Consider the following 18,122-nt stretch of genomic DNA (forward strand, 5'->3'; position numbering starts at 1 on the left):
GTGCAGAACAGGAACAACGTTAGGACGCTGTTCTCTGGCCCGCAGGTGCTCACCTGTCAGTTAGCTATGAGAGCAGACGGGCACACACCAATACTGCAATATGAGCGAGGTGAGGGCTGCGGGGGCCACAGACTTAAAGCCTGGACCGCGGGGCTCACAGCTTTGGACAGCAGAAGAAGGGAAAAGGAGGCCCAGCTTAGGAACCTGATGCACTGACTGGGGCAAACAAAGATGCCTCCGCAGAGACGAGGGGGGGCAGGGCAGTGTTATGGGAAGATACACCCGACAGTGGCAGCAGGGGCGGTCAGGAAATAAGACTGGAGGGTGTGCGGGCTCAGGGCTGTGGTCATCGAGACCTCGGCTCATGAGGGCTGGACTGAGAAACGGTTGGGGGAGGTGGAAAAAAAGAGAAACATGTCAAACAAAGGCAGTGGAAAGGGCAAGAGGAACTGAGTAAAATGTATGTCAAGTTCTTTTTCAAGACTGGTCGGAACTGAGTGGTCAAGCTGAAAGCATTCAGAGGACAGTTTCACAAAACCTACACAGCTTAGTATTTTCTCAGATAGAAATTCTGAGCGCATGTCTCAATGAGGACAGCCATGTGGAGACTCCTCCCTGCCCTCCACTCTGACACACAAGAAAATACCTTTACATTCGAGAAGAAAATATGGCGAGAGAAAATCCCAAAGTTTCATGAGAACATAGATCCTATTTAAAGATGTAAACTGATGCAAAATAAAGTTTAATTGCATTCAAAGTTCACATTTTTTGGTCACTTAAATTCTCTGGGGAATACTGGCACTTTAACACCTAAGCTTTCTTTCCGTGGGATGGAGTCCACGTCAGAGAAGAACAGTGTGGAATGTTGGGAAGCCAGAGAGAGAAGTTTCTAGTGACTCAGATATCTGCTTCTAAAGAAAATGAGCCAAGAGCTGTGCTTTTCCAACCCACAGCTGCAGAGCGGCCTTCCACAGGCCCCGCGTCGCTGGCTCCTATGATGGAGACATGGGGGAAAAGGCTAATCAACTCTATTTCATCAGCAGGATAAATTGCCAACTTGGTATTAAAATTTAGTAATAAAATCAAATGCATATGCTAATCGCAGTATTATTTAGAAAAGTCTATTTTGGATCTAGAAATGAATAATCTACATATAATTACAAATAACAGAGATGTTTATCATCAAGAGGTCTTTGAGAAGAAACAAGCAATTGAGCGATGGATCCTTATTAAGGTTTCCATTTGTAAAAAAAAAGTTGATCACCCCCATTGAAAGGTGGACTACAGAAATTCCACAGTCTTTTTGTTGTTATTTATAAAAGTACCAAGCCTAACTATATTTTAACAAGATTCTCTTACAATCATTTAGTTAATTATTTATCTGGTGCCATTTTCTATGATTTATTCATTGAATGCATATGAATTCTTGTTCAGCTGGAAATACATTTAGTGAGAGGAGATCCTGTTTAAGGAAGAAGAGAACGTATAGGCATATTTGAGGATGAAATGATTCTTCTTCCGTTACACACGCACACACACACACACGCACACACACACACTCACACACACACTGCATTGAACTTCTCTCAGCTCAAACACAATTGAGTAATGGTTTCAACATTTTAAGAAAAAATTATTTTCTCCTTAGGATTCTATGCTCAGACAGGCCAGCAATCTGTGTGAAGGAGATTAAATAACTTTTTTCAGACAAAGAACTCAGAAAATTTATTTCTTGTCTGCCCTTTCTTAGAAAGTTACTTCAGGAAGTACTCCAACAAAACAAGGATGGAAATTAAGAAATAAAAACGGGGGGGGGGGGGGTGCCTGGGTGGCTCAGTGGGTTAAGCGTCTGACTTCAGCTCGGGTCATGATCTCGTGATTCGTGAGTTTGAGCCTCACGTTGGGCTGTATGCTGACAGCTCAGAGCCTGGAGCCTGCTTTGGATTCTGTGTCTCCCTCTCTCTCTGCCCCTCCCCTTCTCAAGCCCTGTCTGTCTGTCTGTCTCTCTCTCAAGAATAAGTAAACATTTAAAATAAAGAAATAAATAAATAAATAAATAAATAAATAAATAAATAGGTATGTGATACAGGAAACGGGAATGGGATCCAACCTTGCTGTGGAATGGTAGGGACAGACCTGGGACAGGACAATGTGGGGGCCCGGCTCCAGAGTGGAGGGTACCAAGGAACACCTGGGAGAGCTGTAAGTGGGGTGGAGTGTTGGGGAAAGTGGAAGGGTGACAATGTTCAATTTTAACTGAGCCCCGGGTTCCTAGAAAACAGCTCATCACGTTCCTGGAAACAGCTTACACAAAGAACCACCTTCCCCCATGTGACCTAGAAAAGACGCATGGGTACCCAGGTTTGCCTACAACAAGGTGGACACAGAGGCTCAGGGATGGTGCCGCTGGGAGGAAAGCTAATTTTCATTCATGCTGTGGGCACTGAACACATAATCATAATTGTGAAATGCTGGTCAACGGTTTTTGAGTTTTAGAATCAACCTGTGAACCAAGCACAGAAGGCCTGGTTGTGGCTGCAGGATAGAAGGTTAAGTTGAACTTCCTTTTCCCCAAATTAAAACCGCACCTGACAAAAGACGGGACACGGAAGAGTCAGAGAGGGACAGTGGTAGAAAGAGGAGGGGAGGCTGGCACGCGCAGAAACGGGAGGTGTCGCTCTGTCCTGACAGTAAGAAAAAAAGTCCAACAGACTGAAAGCCAACAGCTTTCCCTTGTCCCCCAAGAGAACTGAGGTCACAGGGCAAAACGTCTCCCCCAAGTCTGGAGGGATCCGGGCAAATACAGAGAATTACAGCTAAGATCTGCTTTCCTAGACTGAAAGCCTTTGGAGCCGGAAGCTGGAAGGAACACTTAAAAGACACTGTGGAAAACCAGTCGGGGCCGTGAATGGACTGTGTGCGGGCAAGAGACTCACGGGGGCCCCTCTCCAGCTAGAGGTAGGCATCAACGTGGGGTTAAAAATAGAAGGACCAGATGCTCCCCATCCCTCATCCTCAGGGAAACGCAAATCAAAACCACCATGGGATGTCACCTCACACCCGTCAGCATGGCTAAAATCAGTAACACAGGAAACCACGGGTGTCAGCGAGGACGCGGAGAAAAGGGAACCCTCGGGCACTGTTGGTGGGAGCGCACGTTGGTGCCGCCACTGTGGAAACTAGCATGGAGCTTCCTCAAAAAGTTACCAATAGACCCAGCCCACCATACGGTAGTCGCACTGGGTATTTACCCCCAAGGTACAAAGACACGCATTCGGTGGGATCCATGCACACGGATGTTCATAGCAGCGTTATCGACAAGAGCCAAATCATGGCAGCAGCCCAAGTGCCCGTCAACAGGAGAATGCATAAAGGACAGGTGGTGCGTGCGCACAATGGAAAATTACTCAGCCGTCACAGAGAATGAAATCTCGCCACTGGCAAAGACATGGATGGAACTAGAGACCACAACGCTAAGTGACAGGAGGCAGAGAGAGAAAGACAAATGCCGTGATTTCACTCATAAGTGGAATTTAGGAAACAAGACGAACGAGCAGAGGGAAAAAAAAAAAGACAAAACAAACCAAGAAACAAACTCTTAACTATGGAGAACACAATGCTGGTTACCAGAGGGGAGCTGGAGGGGGGATGGGGGATACTTACCGTGATGAACAAAATAAAGAGAAGGAAAAAAAGAAAACAATTACGTCATATAAAAAGGAAAAGAAAACCAGAAGGACTGGTTAAAAGTGTGTGCAGGGAGCACTTGGGCCCCATGTCCCTCCCCAAATTCCAAGCGTCTGGGTACCTGTGCCCCTCCCCCAGCACTCGCAAGGGGGGCTCTAGAATTCGTGCTCCCTGGAGTCAGTGTTTCTCAACTGAAAAGCGTGCGTCCCTAGTGCAAGATAGGGAGGGTTCTTAATGCAAAGAGGGATTAAGTGGAAGTTTACATCCTGATTGTACTAAATAGTTTTCTATGGCTCTGCAACAAAACACCAGAGAGTAGCTGGTGGCTCAAAGCATCACACATTTCTTTTCTTACGGTTCTGGACACCAGAAGTCAGAAATCGGTTTTACTGGGCCAAGATCAAGGTGTCGCCAGGGCCGTGTTCCCTCCAGAGGCTATGGGAGAATCTGTTCTGCACCTCCAGCCTCTGGTGGCTGCTGGAGATCCTTGGCTGGTGGCCACGCTATGCCGATTTCTCCCCCTGTGCTCACCTCTGGGCGAAGTTCTCCCCCTGTGCTCATGTCTGGGTGACGCCTCTCCCTGACTCACTTTCATAAGGACACTGGTGATCTGAGGCCCACCCGGATGATCCAGGATCATCTCCCCACCTCAAGACCCCTAATCACACCTGCAAGGGCTCATTTTCCGTCTCACGTCACATTCACAGGTTCTAGGAATTAGGACCGGGGTATCTTTGGGGGGCGTTATTCAGCCTATCTCACCGACTGCTGAAACTTCCAGGCTTCCCCTCCCAATCAGCTCCCAGGCTGCCGGCAGCAGGGGACCAGAGAATCTTCTCTGGTTGGGCTGCCAGATTTACAAAAACAGACCAACGATAATCTAGGAGGGCACCCAGTTAAATTGGAATTTCAGACAAACAAAATAATTTTAACATAAATGTATCCCAAATATTGCATGGCTCATCCTTAAACTGAAAATATTATTGTTTCTCCGGAATTCAAATGTAACGGGGCATCCCTATATGTTACGTGTCAACACCAGTCTCTGGGAAATCTGACCAGCACTGCCCCCCTCTCCAAATTTTAAAGATCCTGACACTGGGGTTCCTCCAAAGAAACCGCATGCCAGACTGCCCTGCCACAGTAGTCCACACTGAAAGTTCAAAGCAAAGTCAGTAAGTTCTACCCCTCTGCACGGAACTTCTAACCTGCTTCTTAGGACCTCACTCTTAATGTGGAGACTTTCGAACAAGGAAACTGGTAGAAAAAAGCAACACGGAGGAGAGACTCCTCAGGCAAAGAAAACTTTAAAAAAAAAATCCATCGTTAACACCATCAGAGAAATGAGATCACACATCCAGGACACGAGAATGTGATGCTCCGAAAGAGGAACACCCTGGGAACAAAGACAAGTTCCGGTCATTAGAAATATGGTTAAGTGTGATGGCAGAAACAAAAGTCCCAAAAGAAAGGGTTGAGAGTGAAATTGAAGAAATCTTCTGGACGGGGAAGCAGGAAGGAAAAGATGGAAGATGGAAAAGACTTTAAAATATAATGAAACATAAACTGTAACAAAAAGGGGGAGGGGGCGCCTGGGTGGCTCAGTCGGTTGAGCGTCCAACCTCGGCTCAGGTCATGATCTCGCGCTTCCTGGGATCGAGCCCCGCGTTGGGCTCTGTGCTGACAGCGTGGAGGCTGCTTGGGATTCTCTCTCTCTGCCCCTCCCTGCTCACTCTTTCTCTCAAAGAAAATAAATAAACTTAAAGATGTATATAAGGAAACATCCTACGTGGTTGAATGTCCAATAAAAATAGGAGTTTCCCAAAGAACGGGAGAGGAAGTCAATGAAATCATCAAGAAACTTTCTCAGAATTAAAGGACATGGCAAAGGCCATCCAGGAAGATGAGTGTGAACACTGTAGAAAAAGATTTTACAACCGGAGGTGAGTTGGGGGTTTAATTACTGATCGTAAGTACGCAGGAAACGAAGCAAACAGGAAAGAAAGAAAAGATAATTATTAATTCCGGGGAAAACAAAATGCTACGCAGGAGGGGAAAAGCGATCCGTGAAACAAGTCACGATGTTGCAAACCCCGAATACTGATCTGCCCGAAACCGTGATGCAGCGGCACGGTGGCCCGTGGAGGGAAGTGTGTGTGGGCTCCACAGAGAGGCGGGGGGCGGAGTGGGTGAGGCGGTGGGTGCCGGTTAAACCCACAGCTTCTGGGTACGGAGTCAACAGACACCGTCTAAAAGTTACAAACCGGGAAGCAGCTACAGAAGCTTGTCACTTAGACGTTCGACTCAAGGACCAGAAGGGATCAGTGAAGCCGTCAGACTTGTTGACTCCGGGGACGGGGAAATTCGGAGGTTGCATTCTCCTTGCGCTGGGGGTTGACTCAAGCCGCTTACAACGGAGCCACGGGGATGCCTGGGCGTCACCTCGGTGGCGAAAGGCTGTCGGAACGGGCAGGGAGGGAGAAGCGAAAGCAACGCGCCGGCCCGTTTTCCCGTCCCGTCTATGTGAGAGGCACAGTGAACCCAGTGGAAGAAAACCTGTTCAGAAGATCGGTCAGGTCCTCTTCCTTCAGGTAACAGCCGCATCCCCGCAACGCTTCCTGCATCTTGCTTACGGGTATGTAGCCACTTGGGGATGGATCGACTTTGGTGAGTGCTTTGCTGAGATCTTGATAGTGGTCTTTAAGCTTGTCCCTGAAAGAGAATACGTTTGAGGCGTCCCCAAACCAGGAAAACAGATCATTTCTTTAAAGCAAGGGTTGGTGATTGTTCTAATGTGATGATTTGCTGGGTCGTCGAGGAACTGATCTTGAAGGCGTCTTGCAGCCTTGGTGTAACTTTTGCATTAAAAGGTGTTCTGGAAAAAATAGTGAGTTTGTACTGTTATCATATTATTATTATTATCTTTAGCAGAACTATATTATAGAAATTACAGCCTTGTTTTTTGTTTTTTTTACTAGAATTTGTTACTTTAAAAATAGAACAAGGAATTAAAAACCACAGAGAGCGATGCTCCTCGATGCGTTCAGTGAAAACTGGGGGAGCACCTCTTACATGCCAGCTACGGCTCTGGGCATCGGGACGCGTCTAGGGGCTCAAACAGGCATCCCCAGAAGAACTTTCATCCCAGTGGGGCGAGGCCGGCTTGAGACAGAAGACATCGGGAACACTGCGCAGGGGGTCAGTGGAGACTGCGGAGCAGGACTGAGGACCCCGCCTGGGAGCAGGCTGCAATTCCCATGGGGAGGTGCAGGTACGCCTCTCGGGGAGAGAGGCACTCGAGCAGATATGGGTGTCACCCCCCATCCCCAGAGAGCTCTCCTGGGTTCAGGGGCAGAGACCCCTAGGCATTTGGCATTTTATTAGTTTTATTAGGTACTGTGTTGTTAAGAAACACAGCCACCAGGGGCGCCTGGGTGGCTCAGTCAGTTAAGAGTCTGACTCTTTTTTTTAAATGTATTTTTGACAGAGAGAAAGACAGAGCATGAGCGAGGGAGGGGCAGAGAGAGAGGGAGACACAGAATCCGAAGCAGGCTCCCGGCTCCGAGCTGTCAGCACAGAGCCGGACGCGGGGCTCGAACTCACCGATCGCGAGATCCTGACCTGAGCCGAAGTTGGACGCTTAACTGACTGAGCCACCCAGGCGGCCCAAGTGTCTGACTCTTGATTTCGGCTCAGGTCATGATCTTGCAGTTGGTGAGTTCGAGCCCCGCGTCGGGCTGTGCGCTGATAGCATGAAGCCTGCTTGGGATTCTTGGTCTCCCTCTCTCTCTGCCCCCTCCCCTGCTGGCTCTTTCTCTCTCACAATAAACTAAGAAAGAAAGAAAAGAAAAGAAAAGAAAAGAAAAGAAAAGAAAAGAAAAGAAAAGAAAAGAAAGAAAGAAAGAAAGAAAGAAAGAGAAAGGGAGGGAGGGAGGGAGGGAGGGAGGGAGGGAGGAAGGAAGGAAGGAAGGAAGAAGGAAACGCAGCCACCATTTGTGGGCGTCGATGGGCAAAGCTGGAGCTGTGTGGGCTTCATGTACGTTCTCCCACTGACTCTTCTCAACAACCCTGCAAGGGAGGTGGGTAACTATCTCCTCACGTTACAGACGAGGGACAAGAGTGCCGTCTGTAAAGTGGGCCCATCCAGGCCTGCCTCTCGCAGGGACAGAGGCGGCGCCTGGCCACAGCCCCTGCGGGAGGGCTGTTTTCCTTAGAGAACACGTTCAAGAATGTATGACTCCATCTGTCAAGAAAATTCTTCCCCGATGGGGGGAAAAATACAAATATTGTTAAGGGACTAAAACAAGTGTAGAAACCTTTCAGCATGAACAATCTTGCACCTGGCCTTGGTGAACTGATTGTAAATTCCATGACCTCGGCTCACCCAGGTCTCTAAGAAGAGCGACATGCTCGTCTGGCAGGCTCGGGCTCGGGCTGGGCTGTGGGGTTCTTATTCAGGGAAGAGACTGTGCTATAAATTCCAAACCCGGAATCTTTGCCGGTAATTGTCTACCACCCCAGATATGTATTTGTGGAGACAGCAGTTCCTTGAGCATGCCTAGAAAAAAGAATCCACCCAGACAGGAGAGTCGGGGGGAAGCTGAGCGGGAGCGTGCAGGTCAGATGGGGACAGTGGCACTGACTTGGAAGCTACGTGGGTCATCATCTGCCCCCTTCCCTCCCTGGCCTCCAGTTTGGAGCTGGCCAACTGAGGACTGAGCTCGTTTGAGCCACGGATACAAATGAGCTGCGTTAACCGTTCGGCAAATGTATACCAACAGCGGCAACATTCTGGATTCCCTTACAGGTGTGTGCTGAATTCAGTCCCGCATTACAGAATGATTACTCGTCATCACAACTATTATATTCCACTTAATCCTTCAAAATGAAAGCAAATGAAGGTATAAAAAAATCAAAACATTTTTTGAGATACATATTTTTAGAAAATTGAGGCATTCAGCATTTCTTGGACTGGTTTCTAGGCAGTAATTACTTCCCTTGCAGAGTAAATATGTGCACAGAGTAAATGAGGGTTTCGGGCACAGAGCACACCATACCGCTGAACTGAACGAGCGTGGGCCGACACTCTGGGACAGGCTGCCACTGCTCCGGGCCCGTGGCTGGCTCCTGGTCCGGACAACGAGTCAGAGTCTGAAGAGGGCACAGTCGTGGCCAGTGGGATGGCCACAGAGCCCTCCCCGACACCACCTTGCCGGGCCCGGCTCTGCTGGTTTTGTTCACACACCTCCCGATCCGATTTTCGAACAGGCCACGGCTTCCGTGGCTGGTTCGCTCTTTCTGCTCTGATTCAAATCTTCAACTCAGACTTGGGCAAAATAGAGCAAGGCGTGGAAAACAAGCATGAGTTTGAAAAAGGATTTTTCATAATTTTTTAAGATGTATTTCTGGCACGCCAAACAAGTTCTCTCAGATTTAAGAGGCAAATCAAAATTTCGGTCAGTGTAACAGACCTGTCTCCTCATTTCTCATCCGAGGAGCTAGAAGATCCTGGAAACACCAGGAAGACTCACTGTCCCCAAATTTGAAAGCGGGCCATTCTGAAGGGCAAAGTTACTCGACAATTTTATAACCTGACGTCTTTGAGGAAACAGAAGTCGGTCATGCATTTTCATGAAATCAGGCTTGCCTTCTTTGGTCAGAAAGTGTGCTGGTGGCAGAGAGGGCAGGGTGAGTGTGAATCAGTTAACTGAGCTCGGGGATCTGAGAGACACTGTTTGGTGGCTCCCAGTTCTTTCCGCTGCGATCCACGTTTGCACAATAAACGGAAACTCGAGAAGAGGAAGAATGCGGCGTGAGCCCGCCGAGGATGTGAGATTTCTCTTGGAGCCTCATTACTCACAAGTGGCAGGAGGGAAGACACGAGTGGGTAATGAGGCCAGCCCTGTCTGGTAAAGATAAATTCCACTTTCTCATTAGTTTTATGGCATATTTGATTTATACCAATCTTGAGCATAGTTTTACTTCAAATCTCACAAATTCGATTCTCTTGCTTCAGGCTTCATAACTCAGTGAACTTGGGACCTCATTCAGAGGTGTGTTTGAACTGCTTTTCTCGTAAACCCCATTTAGCCATTACGTTTCTTCCCCGTGTCCTTGGGGCTTCTTATTTCCTTTGGGGATTCTTCAGCAACAACCCATTCGCTCATTCCGGTGCCATTTGAGGTGGTGGTGGTGACAGAGAGCTGAAGTGACAGGCAACAGACAGAAACACAGATGAGAACAGCATGGAGCTAGAGTCCCAGCCTTGGTGGGTGCTGACGGGAGACCACCAGGGCCTGGGACTGATCAGGGACATCTGTCCCATGGCTTGATAGTTACATCGAATGCAGCAAAATTTTCTCCTGTTATAAATTTAAAAAATCTTTTTAATGTTTATTTATTTTTGAGGGAAAGAGAGACAGAGTGTGAGCGGGCAGAGGAGGGGCAGAGAGAGAGAGGGGGACACAGAATCCGAAGCAGGCTCCAGGCTCCGAGCCGTCAGCACAGAGCCCGACGCAGGGCTCGAACTCACGGACTGCGAGATCAGGACCGGAGCCAACATTGGACACTTAAGTGACTGAGCCACCCAAGCACCCCATCCTGTGTTATAATTTTTTTTAAGTAGTACATTAGTAACTGGTTTTAAACTTTGAAGATAGTAATATACAGTCCCATCATCCAAACACAACCCACTACCCCTCGCACATCATCTTCTGGTCCTTGTGAACAGGCACCCACGTTTGACGTGGTTCCAGTCATGATACACTTACTGGTTAAAATGTCATTTCCAATCACCCTTTGATCACAAACATTTTCCAGTCTTCACGATGCTAACTGAACAGGCATGTAGTTTTTCATATTCCTGGGGCCATACTTTATAAGGCAGCACGCTCACTTTGACTGGCAGGTGTCCCTTTTAGTTGTTGTTGAAGACACGCTAGAAATCGTATCTTCCAGCCACTAAACGGTTGGCTTCTACTACGTTATTTCTCTGGGATAAAGTTCCCCAAGTGGAAGTACTGAGCTAAGGAATATGTCTTGTTCATTCACTCATTCATTCATTCATCCATGCATCCATTCATTCATCCATCCATTCATTCATTCATCCATGCATCCATTCATTCATTCATCCATCCATTCATTCATGAATCCATTCATCCATCCATCCATCCATTCATTCATCCATTCATTCATTCATCCATTCACCAACAGAGGTTCATGGGGTGTCTACGAGGAGTCAGGCAGTGTTCTGCACTACACGAAGACGGGCATGTCCTTCTGGAACTTGCCATCTGGTTGGGCGAGGGGTGGGTCCCGGGTGTGTAGGTTAGTAAACACCTGAAAAGTTCTCAAAGGTGACCTACAAAACAGGAATGATGTGAGGCCGTGACTGAAGACGGCTCACAGCTCTTTAACTCCTTTATAACTCTGCGACCTCGCGCCCATTTCGAGAACCTACAGCAGCGAGGAGAATTTCATGACGACTTTGCCAGCACTGGGAGGTACCACTTCAAACCCACTTTGGCTGCAAGGGTACGCGTCGAACAGGTGGCCAGCTCACGGTCCCGCGATACTTACGCACTCACCTGGCCGGCACGGCCCTGTCTGGGCTCTGCTGCGGCTGTCGGGCCTCCTCGTGCACCTGCTGTGGCTTCGTGAAATGGCCCATGAAGTTGAAGTAGTCCTCGGCATAGGGCCGATGAATGTCTGCCGAGTAGTTAATCCCCAATTTCTGTAAAAATTCTTGGTAAGTTATGTGTCCTCTTCCGTCGGTGTCATAGCTTCAGAAACAAACAGGACCCTCGTCAGTAGCCACCACGGTGTGTGGGTGCTCAGTGTTCTGACAATATCTGCACTGTTTGGGGGCAAGGTGGGGGCTTGTCTGGTTCCTCGCCACGCGGTGCGCCCTGCAGATGGGCAGCACCGCTCAACGGGGGGAGCCGGAAATGCAGAGTCTCTGGGGTCACCCAGACCTGACCTGAATCTGCATTTAACAAGATCCCTGGGTGATTCACAGGCACATCAAACTAGGAAACCTCTTATCAACAGAACGATCACACCTCACGTGAGGTGAGCTTGGCCACCCCGAGAGGGCGTCCGAATTCATGCACTTGTCATGCTGTGAGAAAGATGTCCGTGGCCACAGAAAATGAAAATCAAGCTTTCCATTCATTCAGCAGTGTGTTTTTTTTTTTTTTTTTTTATTGAGCACCTACATGTAAGGACTATATTAAGGTTTAGAAGAAAGTCCTTCAAAAAACATACTCAATCTTAAAACTCAAATAAATGAAGGCCATTTGATTCAAATTCCCCATTTCCTCTTTGAAGAGATGCCAATTACATACGACCAACGAGCGAGACCAGTAAGGAAAACAAGATAAGAATTATGCTACGTACCTTTTATGTCATTTTCTATTAGTGAGATGTTTCTGAATTATAATTCATTAAAAGAGGTGTAATGGAGGGTTTTTATCTCCCAGCATTATTCAAATAGAATAGAATTACTTCAATAAAAATTTTAAGGCAAATTGCCAATTTTCTTTAAAGGAAAAAAAAAGCATTTATTTTTACCAAAAGATCTTGGTCCTCATCTAACCGATAAAAATGCCATTTGCGGATGTGAGTTTTTCCCAGACGAACTCAAGAGTTACAAGAACCAAGCCTATATTTAAACAGCGTTGTGGGCATAATCCTCTGGCAGGCTGTTTGGACGTTTGTCTGAGCATAAGGGCGGACGGCTTTCCTTTGTGAGGCCGAGCTTCCCTCTGCTCGTTAACTGACAAGACGAGGAAAAATCTGCCGAACCCCATGCTCGCTCGCCTCTGACACACGGAGACCTTTCCACCGGCTTCAGTTGAGCAGCAATGAAGGAGATGTATTTATTTACCTGACTCTCTTGTCCTCGAGGGGTGGGGTGGTGGGTGGGGGGTGAGGGGTGGGAAGTTCAGGCAAACACTCCATGCCCCTGTGCTAAATCCTGCAGCGCGTTCCAGGCGTGGGAATGCTGTCCACCCTTCCCCAAGGCCAAGGGGGCTGTTCCCCCGAGGCGTCCACAGAACCGGAGGCCTCTCCCCCTCCCCACTCTTGCTTCTGTGCCCTACACTCTCGTAGCTGCCTTCCGCGGTGTCTGACTCTACCTGCCTTATCAGCACCCGGACCTACTTTTGTCATGTACTATCTTACAAAGGAAGGAGCTTCCCCGCCCCAGTGATCGTGAGGTGGCCCAGGGCAGAGAACTCCAAGTCAAACACAAGCTCCCAGGCCCGGAGACCCTGGCAAGGCGCTCAGCCGTTCTGGAGCTCTGTGCCCTCATCTGGGAACCGCCAAAGGCCTTCCCAGACCTAACATCTCAGATCGGCACCCGGACCGCCCCTCCGACTAGATTCATGAAAGCCTCTGAGGCCTTTCCAGGTGTCTGTTATTAGTACAACCTTCGTACTTGCAACCCCCCCCCCCCCCCCCCCGATACCATTCTACCTGCATTCAGTGGATTTTGTTTCTAAAACAAAACAAAGTGCCACACCACCAAAGGGGGCCGGTGGGGTATCTCCTTGCCAAGGCTGGTCCTGTGATTCTTGTAGGGTAGTGACGCTCAGACGGCACAAGGCCTCTAGCAAACAGCTCTTCCTGCTACTGGGGGTAAGATTCCGGCTGCAGAAAGGGCAGTGGAGTTTTCCATCGATGGACCTAGGGAGGGGTGCCACTCCTTGAGCCCCTAGGGTGATCCCAGGGCCGCGCGTCTCTCCCTGAACTGCATCAGGCCCGACCAGCCTTGGGCCAGCAGAGCGACAGAATAATGCAACTCTGGTCAAGACCCCCCTTGAATAAAGCCCCCAAGGGCTCCCCACTCCTGCAGGAGGGCTCCGGAAAGAATGGTGCGGAGACCACCCACTGACAAGCGACCCCTCTCTCCTCCTAAGTCGCAAGTGCTGTGTTTCCACCCGCCCCTGGATTCCTCTGGGGTCTGGTGAGGGTCGGTGGGTAAACGCTTAGACCAGGGCCTGGCACCCAGGGAGCACACGCCGGTGTCCTGTGGCTGCTTGACTCCCACAGGCTCAACCACGTCCTTCTTTTTGCCTCTGCATCTGTAGCACATGCCTTCCTCCCCTGCCAGACGGCAAGTTCCTCAAGGAGCAACCACGCCGTCTTTATCTTACAAACAGACTCCCAGCGCCCGGCAATAGGCCTCCCAAAGCTTCATTATCAATACTTGTCTGTTGAGCTAACGAAGGCAGGGGACGCGTGTTCCCCAGGAAGCGCTGCCATCCTGGCGTGTTGTGCACAAGAGACTACTGACAACAAACTCTGAATCGTGACACTTGAACTGAATGAAAAGACGCTTCTTAATTACTTCATTAATAAAGATCATAAACATTCTATTCTCATCGCAGGGGAACGGAAGACCAGATTGCACAATTGCGACTAAAATATTGTTGTGAACGTGAATAATAAGAGAGTTAATTCAGCTTACATAACCTCGCCCTTCATTATATAATCCTTTGTGTAACATTTTAAAAAATCAACTTGCCTATAAAGGTTGAATTTTAAAACGGTTCGGCAGCAGATGTGCTAGGAAAAATGTGCACATAAACAGAGGACCCATAAAAGCCTGCATTTGCATGTGGCAAGGGCCACTAATTTATGATATGATCAGATTACCCTGCCCATTTATTGTACACACAGCAGTTCAGTTGCACTCATGATTCGAATAGCTTCGCATTGATTGCTTTGCTGGAAAGTCTTAGTCCTTCGTGCTCAGTTTAGGTGCTCGACTCTTGCGTCAGTGACAGGTCTACCCCCTAACACCGACCCCAGAGTCAGGGGGTCTGGGGTAAGCCCCACTGACGACTCAGGCCAGGCAGCCTGGGACACACGGAATCCTCTCCGGTGTCGCCTGTGAGGGTGGTCTGATGGCCACGGCATTCAGCAAGTCCTGGTGGAATCACGGGTTCTGGAGCCATCTGGGGCCACGATCCCTCCTCTGTGCCCCCCAGCAAGTAGTGGTCTGGCCTTGGGTAAAACCACGCCAGGGATGGGAAATGCACCCCTTCAAAGACCGCTCGCTGGAGTGCCGGACAACCTGAATCATAAATAGTTCTTCATGCTGAGCTAGGAGCCTATGTGGCCAGTCATCTCCAAGCGCTTCCAAAACTCCTTCCCTGCCATTGTGTCCCATTCAGTCTCCTCCTTCCTAATCTCTACAGACCTTGCTCATTGGACCCCTTCAAGTCCTTTCCCACCTTGGGGCCCTCCGTGTCCAGGTGTCCCACAGCCCGATGCTCCCAGGTTCCAGCCAGGAGGCTGCCGTGGCTGAGCCGATGCCGAGGACCCAGCTTCTTGGGAACCTGAGAGCCCGGGCTGCTCCCAGGGAGCTGGTACCTTTGGCACAGGCATCTTGGCACCGTCTCTTCTTTTGATGCCGGAATACCAATATATAACTTTCTACGAAATTATGAAATGTGCAAAAATGGGGCACCAGTGATCCCCAAAGCTTTCCATCAAGTCCACTTGGTCGGCTGGCTTTATACAACTAATCATCTCTACTGTTCATCCTGAGACTTGCTTTCCTGCTTTAGTCTTCTGTGAATTTTTACGGTGTGTTTTTTTCATGGTTGTTCAGCAAAGTCTGTTTTAGATCCAAAATAGACGAATTCTGTCTGGCGAAACGAGGCTAGAGAATGTACTCAGCACGGTGCGCATGTCCCACAGTGGGTCCTGGGCAGTCCTCTCGGTGGTCCCCGTGCTGGACAGGCTCTGCCGAGACAGGCAGGGCCCTTCCTCTCCCGTCTCAGACCTGCCCCTCCTCCTGGCACCGGGCCTCTGCTCACCGGCATGCCCTTCCCCACCCCTGGCTAATGACTGTTTATTAAGACTCAGCTCAGGTGTCCTCGCGTCTCCTGGGATCCCTCCCCTGAACACGCACGCGGCTCCCACCGCCCCGCCACCGCCACCGTCGCGTTCCTTGTCTGCCCTCCCTGCTGAGCTGTGAGCCGCCTGAGAGTGAGGGCTGCCTCATCTCTGGAACCCCAGAAGCTAGCACAAGGCCTACAACGCAGGAAGTTTCAGAAACTCCCTGCTTCATGATTGTTCAGATGAATGAAGGCATGAATGAAGACGCTTCCATCTTGTGATTTATTCTTAGCGGGCTCTCCAAAACCAAACACACTGCTCCTTACAGATCCTAATTTGGCTTCAGTTAGCAGGTTTCCTTTCACACCAGCCTCCTCCAGGCTCGAACATTTTGTTCCTTTAATCCCCGATAAGCCAGTCCACGGTATGGCTCGCTTAACTCCCAGGTGCTCCCCGATCTGTCCGGCCCCTGTGCCCGAGCAGGGCAGCGGACCAGCCCCAGGCCGCAGGCAGGAGGGTGTCACCTGGGGCTGAAGCCCGCCAAAGCCCGTGTGATCCTGTGGTTCCGCAGACGCCCCCCGCTGAGACAAGGCAGCCACAGGCTGGAAGCTGGCCAGATCCCCAAATCACCGCTTGGGAGAGAAGCGTCCAGAAGAGATGCTACACGTGCTATAGACGTAGGATGAGTAAGAAACAAAACGGAGAAACAAAACTTGGATGTGCTGCGCCACTGCGATTTGGGGGTTAATTCATTAATTTACTTCCACAGCATAAACGAGACCCTCCAGACTCATCTGAGGCGCTAAACTAATGTACTTCACAGGTGCTTAATAAATGTTGAGTGAATAATGGATGCTATTTTTTTTTCCTTGTCTGTATTCTACCCTATTTTTAAATTTTGTATTTTTGAAAGAGCAGATGTTATTTGTCCGCTCACGTCCACCTACCCACGTCGGGGGGCTTTCCTATTCCGACAGTCGGACCCCCCGGGCTGACAGAGCGTGTCACAGCGGTCCCAGCTCCCTCTGGGTGGGGGAGAACGCCCCTCCCATTGCTCGGGCGACCGAAGGAGGCTCCTGGTGCCTAGACAACCCATGGCTGGCCAGCCCCCTGTCGCCGGCTCAGCGCCTCCCGCCCTGTGGTCCAGAGCCGGACCAGGGGCGCGAAGCAGGGCGGGGAACCTGCCATTGCCAGCAAAGACCGAGCGGTTGAGAGGAACAGGCCAGAAGGGTGAGTGAGGGTGAGGACGACCAGCTGAGACCACGATGGGTGGAAAAGTCACACTACCAGGTCACCATTTATCATTACATCTGCTTTGCTGTTGTCTTGTTTTTTCCTTTACGCTCTTCCGGATTTTCTGAGACTTCTAAAACGAGTGTTGCATTAACAGTGCAATCAGGAAAGAGTCTCAAATCTGTATCATCTTTTTGCGACCACTTTTTACGCTTATGTACGCCAGGTATTCCACATATATTATTTGGTCCCCGTTGCCATCCCATTTGATAGATGACTGAAGCCCGGAGAAGGCGAGCCACGGGCCCGGGGTCACACAGCTCAGTCTGGGGCACCACGGGACAAGGTGCAGCCCTCACTAGACCACAGCCCTTAGCCGCAGGCTACCCAGCCACCTAGGTTGTCTTCCCAACTTCCGCAGGGGCATCCGATCTCCTCACACGGCCTCTCCCTCCGGGCCGCTAAGGCTCACTTCTCTTCCTAAATCTCCCTCACACCTGTCACTTCCTCCCCAGTCCTCCCTCCACTGCCAGGAAAGCTCACCACGTCCTCTCACTTGGCCCGCTGACCTCTGTGCCGCCCACCCAGTCTCCTGTAATTCATCCTCCCCACTGTGGCCAGAGTGATCTTTCTAGAACGCAGGGCTGCCTAGGTCTTTCCCTGCTAGCCACCTGGCCTTACGACAGCGTCCCTACCTCATCCTGCCCTTCGTGATCTGGTCCAGCGGACGAGCAGGCCCGCTCTCCCGCACAGCCCAGGCTGCCTACGTCCCGGCCGCTCAGGTCAATCCGCGGTCCTGGGACGTGAATCCCTCCTTGGCCCGTCAGCTGGATGTTCACGCGGCGGCATTCAACCTCGTGCCCATCCTTCAGCACATCTTCCAAGTTACCCGCCGGCTGCTCCCGGGGAGGTGGGCCCGGGCAGAAGGCAGGAAGAGGGCAGTCCCGGCTGTGTCCGGTGCGCCTCCCGCCGTGGCCGTGGTTCCTGCTCCGCACAGTGGCTGAGATTCTAGCAGATTCGGAGGCAGCCTTGGGGTGAGATGCCTCCAGAAATGCCCCGTTTCCCGTTTGTCCTCCAGTCCCAGGTTAGAGAGCGGTTTCCTGATCTCTGGTTCACCCTCTTCCTCTTCCTCTTCTAGCCCAGGGGGCGGCAGCCTCTGGCCTGTAATACCACAATCCACCCCCCACCCCACCCCCGCCCAGGCTTCCGGTCCTTTGACCTCTTTGTCGTCCGTCACTGCCTTAAGCCCCACTTGGCCAGAAATAGTAGAGTGGTTTCTGCTTTCCTGCCCAGATACTGGTGTCTAACATTCCTGAAGTTTCCTTTGTCTCGAATGCCCCTCTTCCTCATCC

The 18,122-nt window shown here is 50.1% G+C and overlaps 1 protein-coding gene across 10 annotated transcripts in view; it reads right to left on the bottom strand.

The window, feature by feature from the left end:
* Nucleotides 1–18,122, bottom strand: part of EFCAB6 (EF-hand calcium binding domain 6) — a 241,550-nt gene that overhangs the window by 44,628 nt on the left and 178,800 nt on the right. For all 10 annotated transcript variants that reach the window (XM_019447136.2, XM_053895851.1, XM_053895852.1 and 7 more), the window contains 2 exons: nucleotides 11,274–11,468; nucleotides 6,244–6,399 (listed from right to left, as the gene is read on the bottom strand). In XM_019447136.2, coding sequence (XP_019302681.2) covers nucleotides 6,244–6,399; nucleotides 11,274–11,468 — 351 coding nt within the window. The remainder of the gene's footprint in view (nucleotides 1–6,243; nucleotides 6,400–11,273; nucleotides 11,469–18,122) is intronic.

Source organism: Panthera pardus, unplaced genomic scaffold, assembly GCF_024362965.1.
Source record: "Panthera pardus isolate Hobbes unplaced genomic scaffold, ASM2436296v1 HiC_scaffold_6, whole genome shotgun sequence".
In the NCBI taxonomy this organism is placed as follows: domain Eukaryota; kingdom Metazoa; phylum Chordata; class Mammalia; order Carnivora; family Felidae; genus Panthera; species Panthera pardus.